This window comes from Miniopterus natalensis, chromosome 12, assembly GCF_054644295.1.
Source record: "Miniopterus natalensis isolate mMinNat1 chromosome 12, mMinNat1.hap1, whole genome shotgun sequence".
Lineage (NCBI taxonomy): Eukaryota > Metazoa > Chordata > Mammalia > Chiroptera > Miniopteridae > Miniopterus > Miniopterus natalensis.
In genome coordinates, this window is record NC_142092.1 from 7,020,842 (window position 1) to 7,046,620 (window position 25,779).

At 37.6% G+C, this 25,779-nt stretch overlaps 1 protein-coding gene across 1 annotated transcript; it reads left to right on the forward strand.

The window, feature by feature from the left end:
• Positions 1-1,988: 1,988 nt before the first annotated feature.
• Positions 1,989-24,221, forward strand: LOC107538161 (vomeronasal type-2 receptor 26-like). The gene is made up of 6 exons (XM_016214320.2): positions 1,989-2,055; positions 3,185-3,308; positions 12,616-12,907; positions 13,808-14,614; positions 19,495-19,722; positions 24,087-24,221. Exons 1-6 carry the CDS (start codon positions 1,989-1,991, stop codon positions 24,219-24,221), a joined length of 1,653 nt encoding a protein of 550 aa, XP_016069806.2.
• The last annotated feature ends 1,558 nt before the right edge of the window (positions 24,222-25,779 follow it).

The following is a 25,779-nucleotide window of genomic DNA, read 5'->3' on the forward strand; positions in this document are numbered from 1 at the left end:
ACTGCCGCACACTAGCTTGTTACCCCTAACCTCAACTTCTTATCTTTTCCATTAAAAACTGTTAATTAAAAGCCACCGGGGAGGATCAGTTTTAAGTGATAGCTCCCCATCTCCTTGCTTGGCACCCTGAAAAATAAACAGCTTTAACGTCTCCATTGCAAATCTTGGTGTTCAGTGTTTGACTTTGCTGCATGGGGTGGGCAGGCCCTCTTCTGGTTACGTAATAATAATACACAAAGTTATTTACCACCTTGATTATTATGCAAACAACAATCATCAGATTAGATTTTTTAAGTTTGTAATAGTTAAGGAATTTGTGACCATTTTTCTAAATTGTGACAGTCAAGTTTTCTTCAAATAACTAACAATCTAATAAATTCATTATTCAAAGCTTTTCTCTGCTGAAAAAAATTATGAGAAAGACAAAATAGTACAGAAATAAACAAATTAGATAGAAAAAGCAGATCTTGAATTAAATTTTAAAAGAATTTTTTTTCAAATAACTTAGTTTACAACCTTATACAAGAAAACAACATAGTGCTGGTTACTGCTAAATGCAGAGTGCCAGGCATGGCAGCAAAGTTTACTGAGAGATCTGCTGAAGGTTTCATTTACTGCAAAATATACATAATCTGAAAGAGGGGTGAATGCTTCAAGAATAAAAAGGGCTTGATTTGTTCCAGTGAAAATAATAAACTTTATTAAAATGCATATTTACCTGAATATCTTGAACAACTTTTTTCTAAAAGATTTTATATGGTGGTAGTTGAATGGGTAGCTCTTCTCATCAAGTTTCTAAATTCAAGACGCAACTGTTAGCCAGTCAGTGTGGCTCAGTGGTTGAGCATGGACCCATGAACCAGGAGGTCACTGGTCTGATTACCTGTCAGGGCACATGCCCAGGTTGAGGGCTCGATCCCTAGTAGGGGGGGTGCAGAAAGCAGCCAATCGATGATGTTTCTCATCGATGTTTCTACCTTTCTATCTCTCTCCTTTCCTCTTTCTCTAAAAAATGTATTTTAAAAAAGAATCAACTGTTAAACTATATGCTATTTCTAAATGGCAAAATGACAAAATTTCATTTCCAATATTCAATTATAAAACTCTGCCTTCTTTGGGCAACTGGGATTTTCTGTTTTATTTTAATTTTTAAATGAAGCTTGCTTGATTTGCTTATCTGCACGAACAGCTTTAATAAGCCAATAATGATAAAGATTTAGAAATAAAAATGCAATGTAACTTTTAACTTCAGACTTTAGAAGCTGAAGTTTATTATTTTATTGCCAGACCAGCACTGAGTGGACATGTCAGAGGCTCAGGTCTATTGACATTGTGGACTGCATAATTCTTTGTTGTCAGGGACTGTCTTGTGCATTGCAGGCTGTTGAGCATCAGCCCTGGCTCCAGCTCTCTAGATGCCAGCAGCACCCACCCAGCCCCGCTCATGACAACCAAATATGAAGGAAAAGTCACCCGTGGTTGATGACCTCTGCCCTGTTGTTATTATTGGGAAACTGACCAAAAGTGAACCTCTCAGTATATAAAAAATAGATACTTATTACCTAGCACTGAGAAAAAGAGGTTCCATGTTATACATCATGTTGCCTGTTCAATAAAATAAATATTTCACTGCTCTCCCTGAAATATTTACTAAGGACTCCATGTAAAAGAGCATAAGAATTTTTTAAAAACTGGAGTGCTCCTCCTACTGGGTGGCTCAGTTGGTGAAGCATCAGCCCCTGAACCAAAATGTGGCAGGTTCAGTTCCCAGTCAGGGCACATCCGTATGTTGTGGGTTCAGTTGGTCCCTGGTTGGGGCGAGCACGGGAGGCAACTGATCGATGTTTCTCTCTCACATCAATGTTTCTTTCTCTCTCTCTCAAAAATTAATAAAAAAAAATCCTCACATGAAGACTGAAAAAAGTTTGAATGCTCATTTGACCCAGTCTGTGCCTCCATGAGATTATGGTAAAATGAGGATTGTAAACATGCATGTAACCGAAGCAAGACAGACAGTAACGCGTGTGCTCACAGGCAGGGTGACGGGCAACACAGGTGAGAGGGGTCGTCTTGTCTTCATAGGTCTCTCTGTCTGCCTTCTCCCCACTCGCCCATCGCCCTGTCATTACCCTCCACGCACACCAACCCAACCACATTCCTCTACAGTTACTTAGCCTTGTCTCTTTCACAACTTAACACGAGGACTCAAAGCGCTTACTGACTTAACTACGAAATTCTCCTTGTCACATAATCACCTACTCTCAAGTTAGATTTCTTTCTCTCATGTACACTATTTTTAATACATTTCAGGTCTGCTCAAAGCACGGCTATGACTTCATGGCCTGATCACTTTAACAATTGCCATGATGATAACAGTGAGTAAATCTCAGAGAACAGTTTGAATGTGTGTTGACAAGAAAAAAATCAATCCTTAGCGACAAATGACATAAACTTTTTACTTAAATACAAACTTTCCAGTCATCTCAAAGTGTTTATATAGGCAAGGAACTCAGTGTAAGTCATTGGCTGCCCCTGACATTAACCTTTCTGACTTTTGCACCTCACACAATTTTCATCTCATGCAAAAGCTGCCCACGCATTGCACCTGGTAATAGCCTCATTTGTACAGATCTGTTATTCCAGGACAGGGGGACCCTAGAGTCCTGACACATTGTTAGGGCCCAAAATAGAGAAAGCAATCAACATGTTTTCCACTGTGTTCTTCACTTGGCTGGAAAACAAGTGTCTTGGCTCAGGTGCTATGCCTGAGGCAGGAAGGTGCCCCAGAGCTGGAGTGAGAGGAAGGATGGGAGCAAAGGGAATCCAAGCCAAGAAGTGTCTCTAACCCACAATTAGGGTGCAGACTTTCTCCGTGAACTCTCTATATACCTTCCTGTGCACCTCTCACCACCTAAGTCTGACACCACAGCATGCACAGCGCAGTGTTTGTGTGGAGGGCAGGCTCTTAGGCATTTGCACTGGGGTGATGCTTTCTTCTCTGGCTAAGGTCTGCTAGCTCCTCAGGCAACCACAGTCTTCTTTCAAGTTTTATATTTTTCTTTTTTTCCCTGCGAGGTGAAAATGCCTGTGATGCCCTCTCTGCTTTTCCTCCTCATGTTCCTGTACCTTCCTGTCTCTGTGTGCCAGTGGGAACAATCCTTATGCTTTTTGGGAATAAAACCAGGTTTCCACAAGGACGGGGACCTTGTCATTAGTGGGTTTTTCCCAGTGTTTACATATGCTCACGATCAAGATGAGCAATGGAATTATTTTCGTTATGGTCCAAGTCCAGAGGTGTTTTATGACCAGTAAGTACCTGATTTCAAAAACATGTTTTCATATGTGTCCTGAAGCTGATAAAAAGTAAAGGCAGACTTATGTTGCATGTTTCTTTTTCTCTTTCATGTCCCCTAAGAGGCTTCTTTCTATCCTAGCAGAAGAGGGAAGTGACTATCCTTCCTACCTTGAATTCTCTCTATTTAGCACCAGAGTTACACCTTTGGCTGCCACTGGCTCCTGAGTGGACTTGGGGCTGAGCGATGCAGGAAATCTCTGCCAGAAACCTCTGTGCCTATCCAGACGTCCTCCTGCTTGCTTCTCACTGCAGGTTACAGGGAAATCTTCAGAGACTAGCACGAGTGGCATGAGGTGATTTAGAGAGTCCGTTTCCTACACCTTGGCAGCTCTGAGCAGAGGCATTATTTTACACTGTGTTGTATGAAATGCATTCATGTGGGAACAGAGATGGCAGCAGGCTCTGTTTCTCCCCTTTATGTATTTTTTGTTTGTTTTAATTGATTTCATCATTTCATGATCTTTTAGTTTCCTTTCCTTATATTTTTTCTCATCTAATGGCATAATATGAAAAGCACTTTGCAGGTTTATGCAGCATATGTTTTTTAGTTAAAGAATGATACCCTGCTGTTGAGAGCAAAGCAGTAATCAAAAGAACTATACTAGAAGAATTGTTTTTTTGGTATAATTGGGATATAAGATCAGTTCTTTTTTCTTTTATCTTACTACGTTACTCCTTTTAAAAGAGTGAAGGGTAGACGTGAGAGCCCAAGACAATGTGTGGCTCTCTCTTTAAAGTATGTGACTGTTAATGCAGGGACACAGAATAGTTCTTAATAGATAAGGCTGGATGCCTTAACATATTATAGGCTCACCTTACATATCTAATAGATGGAATTGGGTTGTCTATCCTATATATTAATGTTTCTCTCATGTCACAATGTATCAGGCCATCATTTAATATCTGCACCAGCATGGTAACAGCTGCATCATTCTTAGAATAATCTATACATGGACCTTAAATATGACTATTTTAACATAAAGCTCAGTGATTACTATCCCTGTATCTGTGCTTTTAATGAATTCTATAATAAATTCCTAGAGATAAAATACTGAGTTAAATTATTGGTATATTTTTAAGGCTTTTGCCTTGTATCACAAAATTTACTCCAGAAAAAATGTCTCAATCATATTTTCCTAAATTAAATTATGAATTGTTTATTTCTTACACATTTCAATTGTAGGAAAATTAAAATTATTTTCAAAATTTTAAATATGGTAAGTAAAAATCATATTGTACCTTTTAATGCTGCATTTATTTATTTATTTATTTTTTTGAGTGGAACAAAATGTATTTAACATACAATACTTAAAAAAAATTAGCCTGAGAACTTTTATCTCATGTAGATTTTGTCAGCAACAGAAATCCCCAATTTTTTTAAATTTTATTTTTGTTTAAAATATTACAGATGTCCCTTTTTCTCTCCAATGACCTGTTCCACCCCTTCCCATCTCCCTCCCCAGTCCCTCTCCCCACCATTGTCCGTGTCCTTGGGTTGTGCATTATATGCATATAAAGCAGCATTTTTAAAGTTGTACTTTTTAGTTTAACATGAGGCTGATCATATTTTTGCAAGCTTACCTTTTTACTCTCATTATTTTGTGATTTTTTTCTTGCTCTTTGAACTTTTTTCTACTGGGTATATGTTTTCTGCTATTTACTTTTTATATAATAAGTATATCAATTATTTGTCTAATACATACACACCGAATATTTCTTCACTTTGCCATTGTCTTTTGAATTTGATTATGATGTTCTAACATGTAAAACATTACATTTTTGTTACTGCATCTCTTCATCATTTTACTTTTTTTCTACCTTCAGTATCAAGCCTTTTACATTTGAAGGTTAACTAAATAGATACATATGTTTTATTCTATTACTTTTTGTTTTAGAATATCTATGCAAATATCTATTTCATCTGTAATTTGTATTGGCTTACATACATGACAGAGTTATAACTTGATATATTTATCTATATACCATTTCTATAAAAGCCACTTCTGTCCTAACTTATTTGAATGCAATATTCATCAAAAAGAAAACATTTAGTCCACTTCTATGCATTTACTTCAGTTTTATGAATATGTCTATTTTGGTATTGTTGCCACGCTTTTATTTATTGAAGCTAGTTATTCCTTAGAATTTCTGTATTTAGGAAGGCAGATCCTTCTCATTTTTATTCTTTATCACAGTTTTATTTTTTCATATAAATTTATCATTCTTTATTGATAATCAAACAAATATTCAAATTGAAATATTGATTACAAATTTCTTAAGTTTTTACACATAAATAAAACTGATCCAAATGTTTTTTCTGGTTTATTAGGTTTTCCTTAATATTTTAAATTAGGCTATTCTAACGTCTTACTTACATATAAATACTGCTGTATAAAGCTTTTCTGTAACTTTATTTTTACTATTAGCATGCTTCTAAAAACTATACTATTTCTACACTGAATGAAACACTGAAACTAGTTTCAGTAGTCTTTTAGTTTGTTTGGTGTGAGTGGTCCAGATAAAAGATGATAAACTTTTATCATCTGCAGAGAGTAATCATTTTTGCATTTTCATATTTGGTTTTTATGCTCAATCATGTATTTTATAATAAGATCTCATCATGTTAGTGATGTTAAATGACTATGGTGAGGATATATTTATCAATCTTTTCCCTAAACCTAGAGAGGTGTTTCTACAGAAATAGTCCTACCCTTTTTTCTGATCCCAAACACCTTAGGGGTTGGCTTCAACCCTGACGATGGCAGTGGCTCACTAAGGCCCAGAGTCTTACTGAGTCTGAGGCAGAGGGGCCTGTGCAGAGGAGTGTAATTAAAGTTGACAGTGTTCTGCTTCTCCAAGGCCAGAGTTCTCTAACTACTCCCCCCACCAGGAGAGCAAGCTCTAGACGTTCAAGCACAAGTTGACATGAATAAGGTTCTGAGTCTGAGGTACCTATCGATTTTTACATATTAATTAAATGCATCTTCTGACATGACTGATTTCTGATAAAAAAGATACGTTGCATTTTATGCATAATTTTCAGCATTTGAAATGAACACAGATTTTTCCTTTTGGACCTAATGAGTTGATTAGTTATTTAATAGAAATCTACCATTACAAATCTTTGCTTTTCCAGATTGAGCCGTTTTGGTTTCAGGTTTCAATTTTCTAAATTGTTATTTAGATATTTAAAAATTTATATTCAAAACTTGGCTAATAACTTGGATAGTGATGTTTGAGACATGCCTTAGTAATTATCACTGCCCAAAGGTGGCGTATCAGAGCTCAAGGATACCCAGCACCATATCAGGTGGCCTGGGCTTTAGTTCCAAAGCAGTGACTTGCGATGAGGATGACCTGTATCAGTGGTGGAACCAGAGATGTCCAATTCAGAACCATCTATGTGCTACATAGGATGCAGATACAAAATGATAGAAAGAAGCTTTGAGCAGACAGTAATTCTTTGATTATTTCAATGGTTATTGAGTGGGTGATAGGCTTATTTAAATAGACAAATAAAATAATCTAAATTATTTTATGCTTTAAATGTTTTTGTCTTATTTTGTTAATTTAGTCTTTGTATTAGTCAGGGTTCTTCAGGGAAACAGAACCAATAGTATTTATACAGATACACAGAAAGAGATTTTCTGTGAGGGACTGGCTCAAACAATTTAGGAGGCTGAAAAGTCTCATGATATTAAGTTTGTAAGCTGAATGCCGAGGGAAGCCAATGGTGTAGTTCTAGTTCGATTCAAAAGGCATGAGGGAGCCAATGGGTTAAGCCTGGGTCTGAAAGCGCCAGAACCAGGAGCACAGATGTCCAAAGTCAGGAAATGGATGTCCCAGCTCAAGCAAGAAAGGATGTTCTCTTTCCTGTGTTTATTTTTGTTTGTTTGTTTGTTCTGTACCCTCCCCCATGAATTGGAGGATGCCCCCCTGCATTGGTGAGGACAATCTTCTTTACTTAGCCTACTGACTTAAATGTTAATCTTTTCTGGATACTCCCTCACAGAGATACCCAGAAATAATGTTTTACCAGTTATCTGGGCATCCATTGACACAGTCAAGTAGACACATAAAATTTACCATAATGATCTTTCTGATTAGTGTTATGGCCTATGTATTCTGCTTTCATCTCTTACTATTTTATGCTTTTTACCCTCATTCTTACATTGTGGGTTGGGATAAATTTACTGATGTACTTTTATAATTTGAATTTTATTCCTTGCCTTCATGAATTTTTTTCCCTCTGATCCATCCTGTTTTTATTTTCTCTCATAAAATAGTCAGCTCTGCTCAGAAAAGCTATTTCAGCAGGCAGGAGGTGTGTGTATGAAGGTGACTGCTGTGAGGATTCGTAGCAGTTGAAGGGGGGCAGTAACATGCTTTACTTGCCCCAGGTAACCCTACTTCAAGGATTCTTTAAAAAGATCCCTGTTTATTTTCTTGCTATTTTTGACAAAATAATATCCAAATGTATAGAAAATTTTTATGACTTTCTCTGAGTTAAAATGTTGAAGACATGCCCAGAAGTCAGATCTCAATGATTAGAAAATGTTCCAAAGAATGGCAGTTTCGCAGCTCACATTGTACAGTGGGAATCAAAGGAGAAAATGGAAGGAAGTTTAAAGGAAATCCATCCGTGGGAATTAAGGATGTGGGAGAAAGCAAAGTGGGCAAATCTGTAGAACCGGATAAAAAGCAAAATGCAAAAACACGTATTTTACATGGGAGGGCACAAGGTAGTTAACATGTAACATTTACAGTACACAGAGATGGCACATAGACAACAGGGTAATGTGAGGCACTTTGTGGTCTCATGAATCTGGTGTTCTGGGGCCAGAGATTTGCCTTGGAGGGTTCTGGAAAGCAAAATTACTCCCACATTTTAAACAGATGCATAAGAACTATGGACAGGGCTCACTTAGGGGAAAGGTTCATCTTTGCTAAGGAAGCTGTAGGCCTGGGATGTGAATACCTGCCCTGACCTGTTCAGTAGGGGATTTATGGTCAGACCGTCCTGTGGTTACTTTCAGTCACTGAACTTTATTATATAGGTTCACTATATACTCCTTTTTTATTCACACTATTCACTTGGTTCTTTTTCTAATTTATCAAACATATATCTATTTTCTATGAGCCAAGCCATAGGCCAAGTGCTAGGCTTAGAGCAATGAGGAAAACCACTTAGACCTGCCCTCACATAACTACTGCAAGTCATGAGTTGAACACCTGCTCTAAGGGAGGTAAGATCATGCCACAGATGCATGCCAGAATTAAAGGTACAGGTTTTCCATCATTTACAACTGCCAGTGAGATTTCCCTGAGGAAATGGTAATAAGACCTCGTAATTTAATGAGGCAAACATTGCTTAGTGTAAAGGCAAACGCCATTTTGAATAAATTAAATTCTGTGTTTGTGAAAATCAAAGGCCAAAGAGAAATTAATCTAGAGAGGTAAATAGAGCTTAGCCATGAGGGGAACTGTAAAAAGGTTTAAATATGCTCATATCTACTTAAGAGCAATGGTACACCACGAGATATGTTCATCTAGAAAGTAAGAGGGATTTACAGTCACCTGTATGATTTCAAAAGATTGTTCTGATTATGAAAGGAAATTTGAGAGGTTAATGAAGAGTGACAGAAACAAGTAAGGCAGTCATTTCGTGAAGCCTATTGGGAGTTGATGGTGACTAAGTGGTGACAGTGGAGGTGGGGAAAGTGGAGAATTTGAAATATTTCAAGGAGACACAGTTTGGATGGATTAGGTATGGGAGGGAAAATGAGGGAGAAAGTACGGTTGAGAATTTTGTCTTCATATGTGGTTTATTTAACTGAATTTATACTGATTGGGAACACCAGAGAAGAATAGATTTGGGGAAGGGAAATAAAAATCACAAAATTGCCTTGTTGCATCTAATGCCAAATAAGCAGTTGGATGTATGAGTCAGACTTTCATGAGAATGGCTTAGTCTAGAGTGAATATATATGAGTTGTTTGTGAACAGATGTTAATTAATGTCCATTGTAGAGCAACAAATATTCATTCATGATCATACCCAAAGCTATTTTAGTGGATAGGTTAGAGTGAGCAAGAACTGACTAGAGGTTAAGACATGGCACAAGTGAGAACAGAGGGCTTTTAATGTGTGCAAAGTGTGGCTAGAAAAGAGTGTAATAGAAATGAGTTTGAGGTGGTAGCTATATAAATAACTTGAGCATTTAAACTTTTACTTTCAACATTTGTTAAAAATAATTTTAGACTTAAGGAAATGATGTATTAAAACAAATAACCATGTTTGTACTTTTACCTTATAGTCTCCAAATGTTAATATTTACTGTTAAATAATATGTACTGCTTTCAGCACCCAGTTTTTGGGCACAGAGATACTAAAACCGTCGTATTTTCCTACATGGTAAGAGTATATGGAGCATTCAGGGCCTATAAAGCATGTTTTGTTCTAATATTTGGGCTTTGGCACTGGTTTCTGAAACAGGGTTTCTAAATCCTTTGGCATTTCCTGGGTGATAGGATCACATTTTGTTTTTATGAGGCCATACATGGTGGGCACCTAGGTGGGGGCTGGTCACCGAAAAGACCAAGCCATACTTAAAAGCTTGGGACTTTCATCCCCATTCCCTAACCTCCAGGAAGAGAAGAAGGGTTGGGAAATGTGTTAATGATAGATCATCCTCACATGATGAAGCCTCCACAAAAATTCCAAAGGTATGGGGTTCAGGGAGCTTCGGGGCTGGGGAATTAGATGTGCTGGAAGAGTGGTTTACCCAGAGAGAGCTTTGAAGCTCCACCGCCCTTCCTACCGGCCTCGCCCTATGAATCTCTTCTATCTGAATGTTCATCTGTACCCTTTATCATTTCTATTTATAATAAACTGGTAATTAAGTAAACTATTTTCCTATGTTCTATGAACCACTCTAAGAAATTAATAGAATCCCAGGAGGCATTCATAAATAGCCAAAGTAAAACCAATGAATCACTAAAGTAATAATAAATACTGTAATTTATTGTAAATTAAGAGCACTTAAACTTGGGATGAGGCTCAGAGACATGAGCAAAGTAGGCAGCTTTTATACCTTTCAGACAAAGAAACAATTATTTGTAAAAAAATGACAAAAGAGTTTGGGCTTAGGGTAGCAAAATGCTGAATTGTTAACAAAATTTGTTTAAACATCTTTATTGGCCCTGAATTCTCTATTTCTGCAAGTCAGGATACCTCACTTTCTCTTGTTGAGAGGAAGGGAGAGTTCTTTCCACATGCCTAATTTCTTTCCTAATTTCAGGGTATACAAAGGAGGCCTTACTGTCCTTTTTGAACAGGCTGTTTCTTAAGTATCTTTATTTCAAATTAATCAATATGCCAAAGTGGAATATTTTGGGGTGATCTGCCATGTATCCCATCCTCAGTCTTGCAAAATAAGCTAAATTAACATTTGTTTGTATAACTAACCTGACTTTGTCTGCCCAGGGAATTTTCAAGGCTGGTCTCTGTCCTTGACTTTAACACTCAATATACCCTTCTATCTTTCTGAGGACGAAACAAAATAATTTCTTATTCTTGTGTTAAAAATACTATGAGCATCTATACTTTATTAAACTTTATGGACAAACACATTTTCCCATCTTTGTGCTAAAGAATAGTGAAAGGAATCATACTTTCCTACATTTACTGAACAATACTGAGAACAAGCCAAAGTAACAACTGCTTGTTGCAGGAAATAACTGCTCCTGAAAAAAAAGATAATGAACTAAAAGAAAAATTTACTTCTTAAGACCAAGAGTTTACTTAACAGCTATGCCTTCACACCCTTGCCTTGCAGTGTCCAGTAATCCAAAGCTGTTACATCATAAACTCTGGTTAGTACTGGCTAGTTCTGTTTCTTGCAAGACCCTCCTTAAAATCACATAGCTCAGTCTCTAAAAGCCTATAAATACCCTGCCTATGTTTCCCTTTTTGAAACAAACTACTAACTATTTGGGAAGGTTGTGTTCTCTCTTATGTGGTAAGTCTATTTAAAATTAGCTTTTCTAATAAACACAATCTAGTGGTCTTTGGGGGGAGTTAACAATGTTACTTCTAAGGATGTCAAAGAACCTTTAAGATATAACTAACTTTGATGTCAGTGGAATTGCTTTTAAATTCAGGCTTAGTCTCTGTCTTGTGTATAATCTTTCTCAGGAATTATTACCGTGTATAAAGTGTGAACATTTATACTTACCAAGAAGTAAACTTGAGAATATCACATGTAATATTTTATGTAATATTAAGCCTACCGTAGAACCTGGGAGTTATTACACTAAAGCATTTCCATCACTTTAAGATAGTCAGAATTTAATTTTTCCACTAAAAATTAGAAACAATAAAATCATTTAATAATTTTATTATTCTATGTAATATTTATTGGAATTATGCATATACTTCAATTACTGGAAAGGGAGATATTTAAAACCTGAAATGAGGCTCCCTAAAGTAAAAAAAAAAGGAAAGAAAAATTAAACTTAGCTCTCCAGCAACCTTGCTTTAGGTGTTTTTATAATACAAAATATTTTTAAGACCATTATATTTTGAGAATTTTCATTATATGATAGACACCTGCAGACAAAGATAAAGTCATTGTCCACCCCTCATATTTTTCTCAGAATCACTTACAATGCAGGCCTCCTCCCACCACTTTCCTAAGAACCCTAAAATCTGGGTTTATCTTCCTGATCTATGAGGTTAAACCAAATGATGTTTAGACATCCCATTTTCTGAAGTCATTTTCCCCAAAATATGTTCTCCCTCCTTGCTTGCCCTGCCTGATCCCTTGCTCTGCAGGATCTCATATATGGACTCTGACCTTTTACCGCAACATCCTCTCTTACCTCGCGCTCACTTCCTACTTCAGTTTCTGTCTCAGCTACCCTTTGAAAGTTATTTCTTCATAAACAAAATGAACAAATACCTTTAAAGTCTTACCACCAAGTGATTCTATGTTCAACTCAACCCATGCTTAATTTTCAGCTTTTAAAATTGTATCCTCCTTGGATGCTGATTCATCAGCCTGATACTCAGCTAATTCAGAGCCTGCTGAGCCCCCATCCCTCATTTCCACACACTCAGGTCAGACAGGAGATGGAACCACCGGATACTGGATGGGAGGCGCGAGGGTCTATCCTCTAAATGCCCATTTTTCTGCCTTAGGAGCTTCCCCAGAGGCACATGCTTTGATCTGCATTTCTAATGGTCTCCTCCCCATGCAGGTTTCTGTACAAGCACTACATTCATGTTTTGGCTTTCATTTTTGCCATCGAGGAGATCAACAGGAACCCACTTCTCTTACCCAACGTGTCTCTGGGATATCACATCTACAACTCCTACCACAGTCATCAGAGGACCTTGGAAGGCCCAGTGCTTTGGCTGTCAGGAGGGAGAGAGGAAATTCCTAATTATAACTGTGAGAGTCAGAGCAAATCTGTGGCAGTTGTTGAAGGAATTACATCAGCATTTGTTCTTCAGCTGGGGACATTACTGGAACTCTACAAATTCCCACAGGTGAGATAGGATGGGGAGGGTCAGAGATATTGCATAGTTGTTTTTTCTGTTGTTATAAGGCACACCAACAAAATGCAGCTCAGAACTGTCTTTGATAACCCCAAACATGATAGAAGATCCCTTCTGCTCTTAGGGCTTATTTGGAGTAAGGAGGAGACAGCATGGGAAGCTTAGGCCACAATGAGACATTGCCTGATGACTTAGCCATGCCAGTTCTGGGAACTACGCATCTGAACAATTACTTTTCTGATTGATTTCACACAAAGTTAAGGTGATAAATTATAAAGAATTAAGTAAGCAAATTATCTCCTCCCTTTCCAGAAAAAAACCCTTCTATTTAACTTTAAAAAAGCAAAATAATTATTGCTTTATTATTTAATATTATGCTGTTACTATCTAACTAGTATACCTTTTTAAGACTTCCTATCATGTAATTCTTTTAAAAGTTGTACCCTTGACTGATAACCAGAAATGGACTTTTACCAGCCTTATAGAATTAAATAATAGCTTGTAGAAAGATCTTGTGAACTGGGATTTTTCTTTTTTTGGCAGAAGAAATCTCAACGTTTGCAACTGTATTACCCTATATAATATTAACTAGTATTTTATTTTATATAAAAATTTTATTTTAACTTGTTTTTCCCCAACTGAATATATGTATCTTTATTTATGACCATTTTATAGACCAGGAATTTGTCTTCCAGAGACTTTCCTCATTAATGAACTGAATAAAACCCTCATCAAGAAAAACTCTGGGAGTTGTTCCATTACCCATCTCGGTCACTCCTCTAGCAATTCACTTAAAGCTTTGAATTTTTCCTAGGAGTATTTTATTGTACTCTTCTCTCTTAAATACCTTCTTCTGAACATAAAATGGATGATTTTTTTTTTCCTTCTCAGATTAGTTATGGTCTGTTTGACCCTTTACTGAGTGACAAAGAACTACTTCCATCTCTGTATCAGATGTCCCCCAAGGACTCATCTTTGGCTCTTGGTATGGTGAAATTATTGCTGCATTTCAGCTGGACTTGGGTAGGACTGATTGTCTCAGATGACATGAAAGGTGAGCAATTCCTCTGGGAGCTGAAAGAAGACATGGCCAGAGAAGGTGTCTGTGCAGCATTTACAGAGAAGGTGTCTACTGCTGAAAGATTTATTCCCTTTTCAAATTGGGTGGCCATGCCCAATATTGATAACCCATCAATAAATGTGACTGTTGTCTATGGTGATACTGACACACTAACAGCCCTGACCATTCTGATAATGCACAGTTTGGATACCTGGAAAGTGTGGATCACCACCTACCAGTGGGATTTCACCACAAATGGGGAAGTTTTCCTGCTTAATCATTTCCATGGGACTCTCATTTTATCGAAGCAGAGCAGAGAGATTCCTGGCTTCAGACAGTTTCTTGAGACAGTTAACCCTTCTAAATATCCAGAAGACATTTTTCTTAAAAAACTGTGGCGCTTTTCCTTTGATTGCTCTTTGTCTGGTCCTGACTGTGAAACACTAGAAGACTGTCCACTAAATGCTTCAGTGGCTTCTGTGCCTTTGCATTATTTTGACATGAGTACATCTGATTTTATTAAGACTACCTATGATTCTGTGTATTCTGTGGCCCATGCCCTCCACGAAGTGCTTCTTTTAAAAACACAAGTGGAATCTGAGGAAAATGCAAACCCACTGGTATTTTATCAGTGGCAGGTAATTATGTTCACTAGTGCCCTGTAGACCTTGAAGCCTTTAGATTCTTGAAACACACAATCATAGATGTGACTTTGTTAAAACTTTAATAATAACTCAGAAAAGCACATTGATTTTATATCCTGAATTATATAAATATGTGTACTTTCCTGAGAGATTTCAGTTGTGGTGAGTATACGTAGAAACCGTCATCAAATGGAAGGTGTCTAAGGCTAGAGGACATCTTGTTATATTCTATTTAAGAGTGAAATGTTTACTCCACATTTCCAGCACTTGTTTTCAGTCTGATTTCTGTAAACCTACATATTGATTCTCTAAAATGACCATGAGAAAGAATTCAGTTTTTCTCTTTTCTTTTTTTCTTTATTTTTAATGTTAACACAATTGCAGATGACCTCATTTTATCTCCTCTACCCGTCCCTCTGGTCATTATCACACTTGTCTGTGTCCATGGGCTATGTATATATGTTCTTTGGTTAATTCCTTCACTTTCTTTTTTTTTTTTTAAAATGTATCTTTATTGATTTCAGAGAGAGGAAAGGAGAGGGAGAGAGAGAGATAGAAACATCAATGATGAGAGAGTCATTGATCGGCTGCAGCCCGCAACCCGGGCATGTGCCCTGACCGGGAATCGAACCCTGATCGCCTGGATCCTAGGTCGACCCTTAACCAGTGAGCCACGCCCGGCCCGGCTCCTTCACTTCCTTTCATCCAGTCCCCCAACCCCTTCCCTTCTGACCTCTGTCAGTCTGTCCCTTGTATCCATGCCTCTGGTTCTATTTTGTTCATCAGTTTATTTTGTTCATTAGCGTCCACATATAAGTAAAATCATATGGTATTTGTCTTTCTCTGCCAGGCTTATTTCACTTAGCCTAATATTCTCAAGGTCCAGCCATGTTGTTGCAAGGGTAAGGTTCCTTTTTTAAGGCTGTGTAGTATTCCATGTTGTAAATATACCACAGCTTTTTATCCACTCATCTGCTGATGAGCACTTGGGCTATTTCCAGATCTTAGCTACTGTAAATAATGCTGCTATGAACATAGGGGTGCATATATTCTTTCTGATTGGTGTTTCAGGTTTCTTAGGATATATTCCCAGAAGTGGGACCACTGGGTCAAAAGGCAGTTCTATTTTTTATTTTTTGAGGAACCTCCATACTGTTTTCCACAGTGGTTGTACCAGTCTGCATTTTCACCATGGTACACTAGGGCTCCCTTTTCTCCACATCCTTGCCAACGCTTGTTGTTTGTTGATTTATTGATATTAGCCATTCTGGCAGGTATGAGGAAATATCTCACTGTGATTTTTAATTTGTATCTCTCTGATTTTTAATGACATTGAGCATTTTTTCATATGCTTATTGGCCATCTATATGTCCTTTTTGGAGAAATGTTTATTCAAGTCCTTTGCCCATTTTTTAATTGAATTGTCTTCCTTTTGTTGAATTGTGTGATTCTTTATATATATTTTGGAAATTAGCCCCTTATCAGATGTATCATTGGCAAATATGTTCTCCCATATATTGTGTTCCATTTTCATTTTGTTGTTGGTTTCTTTTGCTGTGCAGAAGCTTTTAGTTTAATGTTATCATATTTGTTTATTTTTTTTTCTTTATTTCTCTCGTCCTAGGAGATATATTGGCCAAAATGTTGCTTCCAGAGATGTCTGAGATTTCACTGCCTATATTTTCTTCCAGGATTTTTATGATTTCATGAATTACATTTAAATATTTTATCCATTTTGAGTTTATTCTTGTGTATGGTGTAAGTTGGTCGTCTAGTTTCATTGTTTTGAAGGAAAAAAATTAGTTTTGAGCTTTTACTTTTTCCCCAGCCATCTCTATACTGACTATAATGTCTCTTTTAATTCAAAATAAACTTAGAGATATCAATTGCTATTTCTATTTTACATATGAGAAAATCTCATGTTCAGGAAAGTTGAGTAAGATTCTTTTTTTTTTTTTTTAATTTATCTTTATTGTTGAGAGAATTACAGGTGTCCCTTTTCCCCCCTCAATTGATCCCCTCCACTTCGCTCCCTCCACCTTCCCAGGCTTCATTCCATTATTAACTGTGTCCATGGGTTATGCATATAACTTCTTTGGTTAATCTCTTTCCACTCTCCACCCCCCTTCCCTCTTTCCTCTGAAATATGATCGTCTGTTGCATGCGTCAGTATCTCTGGATCTATTTAGTTTGTCAGATTTCTTTGTTCAATAGCTTCTTCTTAAAGAAGACCCTTCAACTTTTCCTGTAGTGCTGGTCTGGTGGTGATGAACGCCTTTAGCTTTCTCTTATCTGTGAAGCTCTTTATTTGACCTTCAATTCTAAATGATAGCTTTGCTGGGTAGAGCAATCTTGGTTGTAGTTCCATGTTTTTCATCACTTTGAATATTTCTTGCCACTCCCTTCTGGCCTGCAAAGTTTCTTTTGAGAAATCAGCTGACAGTCATATGGGTGCTCCCTTGTAGATAACTAACTACTTTTCTCTTGCTGCATTTAAGATTCTCTCTTTGTCTTTAACCTTTGGCATTTTAATTATGATGTGTCTTGTTGTGGGCCTCTTTGGGTTCCTCTTGTTTGGGACCCTCTGTGCTTCCTGGACTTGTAAGTCGATTTCTTTCCCCAGGTAGGGGAAGTTTTCTGTCATTATTTTTTCAAATAGGTTTTCAATTCCTTGGCCTCTTTCTTCCCCTTCTGGCATCCCAATAATACGAATGTTGGGCCTCTTCAAGTTGTCCCAGAGGCTCCTTATAGTATCTTCATATTTCTGGATTCTTTTTTCTTGTTGCTCTTCTGGTTGGGTGTTTTTTGTTTCCTCGTGTTCCAAATTGCTGATTTGATTCTCAGTGTCCTGTACTCTACTGTTTTTTCCATGTAAATTATTCTTCATTTCAGTTCCTGTAGCGTTTATTTCAAATTGGTACTTTATTATACTATCAATTTTCTCAATTATTTCCCTAACCATCTGCTTAAACATTCTTATAAACAAAATTCTGAACTCTGTATCTGTTAGCTTGCTTGGATCTATTTCATTTCATTCCTCTTCTAGAGATTTCTTCTATTCTTTCCTTTGTGACATGTATCTTTGCCTCCACATTTTGGCTGCTTCCAGGTGTTTGTTTCTGTGTATTAGGTAGAGCTGCTATGTCTTCTGGAATTTTTAGAATGGCTTTGTTTAGTAGGTTTTCTATAGGGTCCAGTGACTCAGCCTCCCCACTCACCCTGAGCTGGGCCTTCTAGGTGCTCCCCTGTGTGGGCTGTGTGCACTGTCCTGTTGTAGTTAAGCCTTGGTTGCTGTTGGCGTCCCTGGGAGGAACTGACCCCCAGGCCAATCAGCTGTGAGGACCAGCTGCAAATACAGCCAAAGATCTGCTGTGCTGAAGACAACCTTATGGATCAGGATTTACTTCAGTGGAGCTTTGGTGTTCACCAAGTGCGCCCCTTGAGTGTCGCTCGTGGATGTGGTAGGGTTATAATCCAGCGTGGTCGAGTCTGACCAGGTGCACTGTCTCTGGGGCCTCCCGGGAGGTGCAAAGTCAGCCTATGCCAGTGCCTTGCCCAGGGCCACCCAGCATGAGCTACACAGCAAACCATAGTTGGCAGCTACTTGTGCTGGGCTTTGCGTTGTCCAGGAGAGGCCCAGCTATGAGTCAATGCAGGCTGCTGCTAGTGCCAGGCCTGGGGCCACTTATCAAGCCGTGTGGGGCCAGCTGCTGCTTATTTGAGAGATTTTAGGAAAGTCCTAAGCATGAGACTTGAGAGGCCACTTGTATAAAAAGCCCCTGGAAATGGCCTGGATGAGCCTGCAGGTGGGGAGGGGCGGGGCCTCCGGGAATCACGGGGCGGGGCCAAAGGCGTGAGTCAAGTGCTGGCGATTCAAACATGGCACCTGCCTGCCGCTGTGTGCTGGGAGGACTCTCCAAAGGAGCCATGGCCTCTGCTGGCTCTTCTGCCTGGGAGGAAGTGGTCCCTCCAGTTCTCGTCCGGATCTCAGGCAGGTCAGTTCCTCCCCGAGTGTCCCAGGTCCTTTCAAGCTGCTGCCCGGCGCTGGGCTCAGAGGGAGCATCCGAGTGAGTCCATGCCGGGCCCTTTAAGGGGAGCTGCTGGGGCTCCCGCAGCCTCCGAGACCCTCAGGGACAGTCCCCGCTGGTTTCACAACCCTGAGTTGTGGGGACATCTCTTCCTGGCCCTGGAGCCCTGGCCTAGGGGCCCGATGTGGGGCTGGGACCCCTCCCTCCTCCAGGAAACCCTCTCCGCCGAGATTCCCTCCCGAGTTTCAACCGCGGCACCAGGCATGGGCCTGCAGCACGTGTCTCCGCCCTTCCCACGAGTCTCGGTTCTTCTTCAGTCCCTGGTTGTGGGGCTTCTGTGCAGCCGGATTTCAGGAGGCTCTGAGTGAGGGTGGTTCTGTATTTATTTGTGACTTTGATGTGGTTGCGGGAGGTGGCAGGTGCAGCTGTTCCCTACGCCACCATCTTGTTTCTCGCTCTTGAGTAAGATTCTTAAGACCCACTGCCAGTAAATTGGTCACCAAGAATTTAAAATCACATTTTCTTTCTCTACATCAAATGTGACATTAAATTTAGGTTTTTTGTTCTCAACAATGAGGGAATGATGAAATTCCAGTTAATATTTAATTATATAATCACATAAATATATGCATGCTTTTTGTTAATATTCACATTTAGTTTGATCAAGAGGGAGTAATTGTGCATATTTTGCACTTGTGGCTATGGAGGATAAGAGATTTCCCCAAGGTCATGCATTCAAAAAAATCTCAGAATCAAAAGGTTTAAATTTTTTTTCCTTTTCTTTCTTTAAATTTTTTGGTTACCAAATAATTTTTTTAAAATTACTCTTTACTACATCCATTTTAGCTTCACCAACCACTGAGAGTCATTCAATTTACCAACAGTATTGGAGACCAAGTGACCCTGGATGAAAATAGAAACTGTGTTGCTCAATATGACATTCTGAACTATTGTAATTTGCCTTCTGGTCTCCAACATCTGATGAAGGTAGGAAAATTCGTCCCCCAGGCTCCACATGGTCAAGAGTTAACTATACACAAGGAAATAATAGACTGGGCCATCGGATTTGAAGAGGTTAGTCATAGTTTTAAAGATGGCATTTTTACTGAATATAGATACCAGACTAGACTTGTTTCATGAAAATAATTTCATCCCACTGGATTCTCTACAGTTTTATGCATATCACACATCTCATGTCTCTTCTTATTTACTATTTCTCAATGATTGTCCATTATAAAGAAAAGAAGACTTATTAAACTACATGAGAATAATAACAATAATAGCAAACCATTATAAAGCATCTATTGTGTGTCATACCTTGTTTTAATGACTTTATGAAAATTAAATAGTTATTCAGAACAATCCTATGAGGCAAATGACACTATTATTTGTATTGTTTACATGAGAGATGGATTGCAAAGAAAGGTGAAGTAAGTTACTCACAATTACACAATTAGTGATACAGTCACAATTTGAACCAAAGAAGTCTCCTCTCATAATCCATGATTTTAATCACAATACTGTATAGATTCTCAAATTTTTTATTTTATTTTTACAGTTTTATCATTTTACTCTAGCAACTCAGAATGACTTGGTTTTCTGTAGTCAATGCTATCTATGAATATAAATGTTTGTATATTTCATTTCAAATTTTTGTTTTTTTAACATTTATGAATTGTCTAGGGACTTTACTTAAAGTTGAATGTAAGTGCTGATAATTATTATCTTTGCTTAATCATACTCCTTTAAATGAAATAATTTTGTATTTTATCATTATTTTCTGTATATTTCTGATAACTCCCTTCCATTATTAGGTTACTTTTAAATTCTTTTATAAATTACAATTTTTGTATCTATGAAAGAAACCCATGTGATTGTCTTCAATGACTTGTTAATATGGCCTATAAATTTATTTATTTATTATTAGCTTATCCTTGCTTTCCTGGAATTAACTAAAATTGATGAAGATATATTTTTTATTTTATTTTTTTTATTTTTCAATCACAGTTTACATTCAATACCATTCCACACCAGTTTCAGATGTACAGTAAAATGGCTGGAAAACCATGCAATCTACAGAGTGGTGCCCCTGCTACCCCAAGCACCCATCTGGCCCCCTACCCTGTTATCTCCACATTATGCTGCAATCCACATCTCTGTGGCTTTTCTGCAGTTACCCATTTGTACTGCTTAATGTTTTCACCTTTTTCACCCAGCCTCCCTAACCCCCTACCTCCTGAAAGCTGTCTGTCTGTTCTCTGTATCTATGACTCTGTTTCTATTTTACTTGTTTCTTTATTTTGTTCATTAGATTCCACATATAAGTGAAATCATATGGTATTTGCCTTTCTCTGACTGGCTTATTTCACTTAGCATAATATCCTCTAGGTCCATCCTGCTGTTACAAAAGGTAAGAATTCCTTCTTTTTGTGTAAATGCACCACTGCTTTATTAATAAAATCTACTTTTAGAGCAGTTTTAGTTTTAAAAGTATTGAGCAGGAAGTACAGAGTTTGTGTATGTCTCCACTGTTCTCCCCTCAGTCATTTCCCCTATTATCAACATCTCTCATTAGTGAGGTACATTAGTGACAAATCATTAACTAATATTCATATATTATTATTAACTGAAATCTACAGTTTAAATTAGAGCTCTTTCTTTGTGTTGTACAGTTTAATGGGTTCTGACAAATTTATGATGACATGTATCCACCATTACAATATCAGACAGAATAGTTTCACTCCCCTAAAATTACCCTATGCTCCATCTGTTAATTCCTGCCTCTCAGCCATGGTGTATTTTTAAAACATTATAGTATACAGTCAATATTTATTTAGGGTATTAACATCCATATTCTTAAGTGGAAATGGCCTCCAATATTTCTTTCCCATTCTATAATTTGTTTTGTTATCAAAATTCTACTAGTTTCTTATATTTAGTTGACATATATTTATTCTTTTTCTTATTTATTAAATGACTTAAACTATTTCTTAAATATTTTTTATTATTTAGGTATAAAACCATGTGGTTCTCCTGTGTATTTTATGACTCTATTGTTAGAAACTAACTCTAGTTTAAATCGCTGTTTATTTTTAAATTTTATATGTCTTCTTGGGTTCATTTATATGTACTCTAAAATTTTATATAGGTTTATTATTTTGTATTTAAATATTTTAGTTTTACCTGATGCATGATTTATTTGAAAATGTATTTAACTTTATGAATTCATATGGGTTTGAATTTTTATTATTGATTACTAATTTACATTGTAAATAAAAGAATTTTTCTTTTTAGCCAGTAAATGCTCAGTTTTGTTAAATGGCCCATGAGTTCTACAGGAGAAACAATAGTTACTAACGGGGAATCAGAGTTGTCTGTATGGTTATTAGATCAGTTGTGTTTATTGCGTTGCTGCAATTGCTTCATTATTTCTTAAATTATGTCTAAATAATTTTTTTAGTCATGAGGGAGTTATAGTAATATTTATCATCATGGAAGTAGATTTGGCTATATGTTCTTATGGTTCAACTCTACAATTAATGTTTGAATTGGCATGTGTGCAAGTCAGGACAGATGCTTAATCTTATTATTCTGTGGAGTTCAACTAGTGAAATAGTCACCAATTTAATTTAAATATTTCAATTGTACCTATATGTCTCAACATTTAGCCCATAGTCACCATTTATTAGTACGTTATGTGATCTCTGTATCTAAATTATACAAAAATTGCCCATGTTACTATTTCTAAAGATATTTCTATGACTCTTTATATGTTCGGTAACTCGTGTCATAATTATAATATGAATAGTTATATTTTTCATTTCTTTTAAAATCTTCCTGGTTGATTTTGATAATCTCCCAATTCCTGCTTATGATTTCAATATCTTATTTTATTTCCTTAAAGATTTCTTTAAGACATTCTTTTCACTTTTTTTCTTTTAATCCTCACAGTTTCACTGATTTTTAGAGAGGAAGGGAGAGAGAGAAAAAACAAAACATCCACGTGAGAGAGAAACATCGATTGGTTGCTCCCCGCATATGCTCCCCTGGGGATCGAACCTGCAGCCTTTTGGTGTGTGGGGTGATGTTCCAAGCAACCGTATGAGCTCCCCGGCCAGGCCCACTTCCTGAAAGACCTTTAGCCTGCACATGTTATATTCTGTTTCTGAAAACTGCGAGGGCTACAGTGAGTGTGGACCTTACTCTTTCATTTGTTGTCTCTTCTGCTCCTTGGTTATAGTGCTGTTTCATCATGAGGGAGGGAGATCTGTTTTGCATCAGTTTCAGTGCTGTTTCATTGATGGTTCAGAAATACCTTTAGGGATAATCCCTTCAATGCATTTGCCTGTGTATCAACCAAGCATTTAAGATGCTAATAATCAAAGAACATTCAATTTGCACACGTGTGGTTTTTCTTGACTATAAAAATGCATTAAAATTTAATTGAACACCAGTGCAAAGGCAAGCCTGTGAATAAATACTCCTGAGAAAAGAAATTCTTCTCCTTTGCCATCCAGACTCTAAATTAAGACTGAAAATGTATCTTGCCATTTATCTCTGCTGGAAGGATAATGTTCTTCTAGAACATTACTTACCAAGGAATGCAGCCCTTTGATAGTTTTAGATCTATGAATTACATATCTCACTTTCACCTCCACATTGATCAAGCCCAAGGCCTGTCCTCTGTCTCCTCAATTTGGACACTAAAATCTAAGTTTCCTGATTAACTTAGTTGGTACATGTCAAGATGGTTATAACTCTGGATCAGCTTATGTCCTAGGCTTCTGCTCCTTCCCTCCCTCCCTTCCTCCTTCCTTCTGTTCCCTCCCTCCCTCCCTTCCTCCTTCTTTCTGCTCCCTCCCTCCTTCCCTTCCTCCTCCCTCCCTCCCTTCCTCCTCCCTCCCTCCCTTCTTTCCTTCCTTCCTTCCTTCCTTCCTTCCTTCCTTCCTTCCTTCCTTCCTTCCTTCCTTCCTTCCTTCCTTCCTTCCTTCCTTCCTTCCTTCCTTCCTTCCTCTTTCCATCCTTTTGCTGTGGGGCTTCTCTTACATTATTGGACCTAGGCTATGTTATGTAAGCTCTTGTTGTATTTTTCTATCATTTCTAGGTGTCTCATGTTTTGAATATATGATTTAATTATTGCCAGTAAAAAAAGTCTAAGCTAGTTTTTAAAACAAGATGTCCTGAGGTCAGCAAGGTGATGAAATAGGTAGGTGGTCACTGGCTTCAGTCTCTCTCACAGAAAAATTAGCTACAACTATCCACAGACAAGAGGCTGTAATAAAAACCCCAGGACCTGGGAGTGAGGCTGAAGCACCTCTTGAACCACACACACACACACACACACACACACACACACATACACACATAAAATCACATTAGAAGAATAACCATTAATTTATTAGCAAGGATTAACTTTGACTACATCTTCCCTTCCTCAGGCCAGTACAGTACTGCAATTAGAGGAACACCTCCCGCAAAACTACCGTTTCTCCTGTGGGAAAGGGGAACTCGAGGTGGACATCCAGCTTTCTCTGCATTCTGGAGGACCTCCAGGAAAGTCCACGGCCATGTAGCCTCACAGAGCTCACTGGGGTAGATCAGCCAGGAATGGAAAAGAAGGCAGATAGGAGCAATGAGTATGTAGGTGTTGGCAGACAATATTTCTGTTGGCAGTTTTCCTAGAAGAAAATTTAGGGGAAAAGCTCTTTGACATCGGTCTTGGCAATGATTTTTTAGATTTAACCCCAAAAGCACCAACAACAAAGCCCAAAATAAATAAGTATAATTACACCAAACTAGAAAATTTATGCAAAGCAAAAGAAACAACTAATGAAATTAAAAGGCAACTTATGGAACGGGAGAAACTACTTAAAAAAACAAGAATCCAATAAAGGATTAATATTTAAATTATAGAAGGAACTGATACAACCTAATGACAAAAAAAAATTTTAATTAAAAGTGGGCAAAGGGACCACGCTGGCCATTGTGACTCAGTTGGTTGGAGTGTGGTCTGGTGCACCAAAGGGTCGTGGGTATGATTCTGGGTCAAGGCACATACCCAGGTTGGGAGTTCGATCCTTGGTCAGAGCTTGTGCGGGAGGCAACCGATCAGTGTTTCACTCTCATGTCGATGTTTTTCTCTTTCCCTCCCTCTTCCTTCCTCCCCTCCTCTGTCTAAAACTGGTGAGAGCTTGTCCTTGGGTGAGAATAAAAAAAAAAAAGGCAAAAGAACTAAATAGATATTTTACCAAAGAAGACAAACAAATGACTGTGAGGTACGTAGAAAGGTACCCAACATCACTAATCACCAGGGAAATACAAGTCAAACCAGAAAGAGATATCACCTCACACCTGTTACTATGGCTGTCACAAAGACGACAAGAGATAACCGTGCTGGCGAGGAAAGGAAGCCCTTGTATGCTGTTGGTAGGACTGCAAGCTAGTACAGACACCATGGAAAGCACTACTGAGGTTTCTTAAGAAATTAAAAATACAACTACATTATCATCCAGCTGTCCGCTTCTAGGGTATATATCTGAAGAAAATAAGTCCACCATTTCAAAGAGATATGTTAACCCCCATGTGAATATATATATGTGTATATATAATATTTTATATATATTGGAACATTATTTCATCATAAAGAGGAAGAAAATCCTGTTATTTATGACAACATAGATGCAACTTTAGAGTATCATACTAAGTGAAATAAGTCAAAGAAAGACAAATATTGTATGATCTCACTTATATGTGGAATTTAAAACTCATAGAAAAAGTGTGTAAATTGGTGGTTATCAAAAGCTAGGTAGTTGGGGAAATGGGAAGATTTTGGCCAAAGTGTAAAATCTCAGTTATGAGACAAAGAATTTCTGGGGATCCAATGTACAGCAAGGTGGCTGTAGTTAACAATACTATGTTGTAAAGTTTACTAAGAGGTTAGATGTTAAATATTTGCTTAGATCTTAAGTATTTTCACCACAATATATTAGATCTTAAATACTCGCATCACAAAAATGAGGTAACCATGAGGTGAAAAAGAAAACACAACATACCAAGATTTTCTGAATGCCCAGTGTTGTTCCTGTGGTACTAAAGATAACATCATTATAGATTTCTTGTGCAATTAATATA

Coding starts and splice junctions, on each gene's coding strand:
- LOC107538161 (XM_016214320.2), top strand. CDS start 1,989: ATGCATGTAACCGAAGCAAGACAGACAGTAACGCGTGTGCTCACAGGC. Junction 2,056..3,184: donor CAGGGTGACGGGCAACACAG/GTGAGAGGGGTC, acceptor GAATAAAACCAG/GTTTCCACAAGGACGGGGAC. Junction 12,908..13,807: donor AACTCTACAAATTCCCACAG/GTGAGATAGGAT, acceptor TTTCCTTCTCAG/ATTAGTTATGGTCTGTTTGA.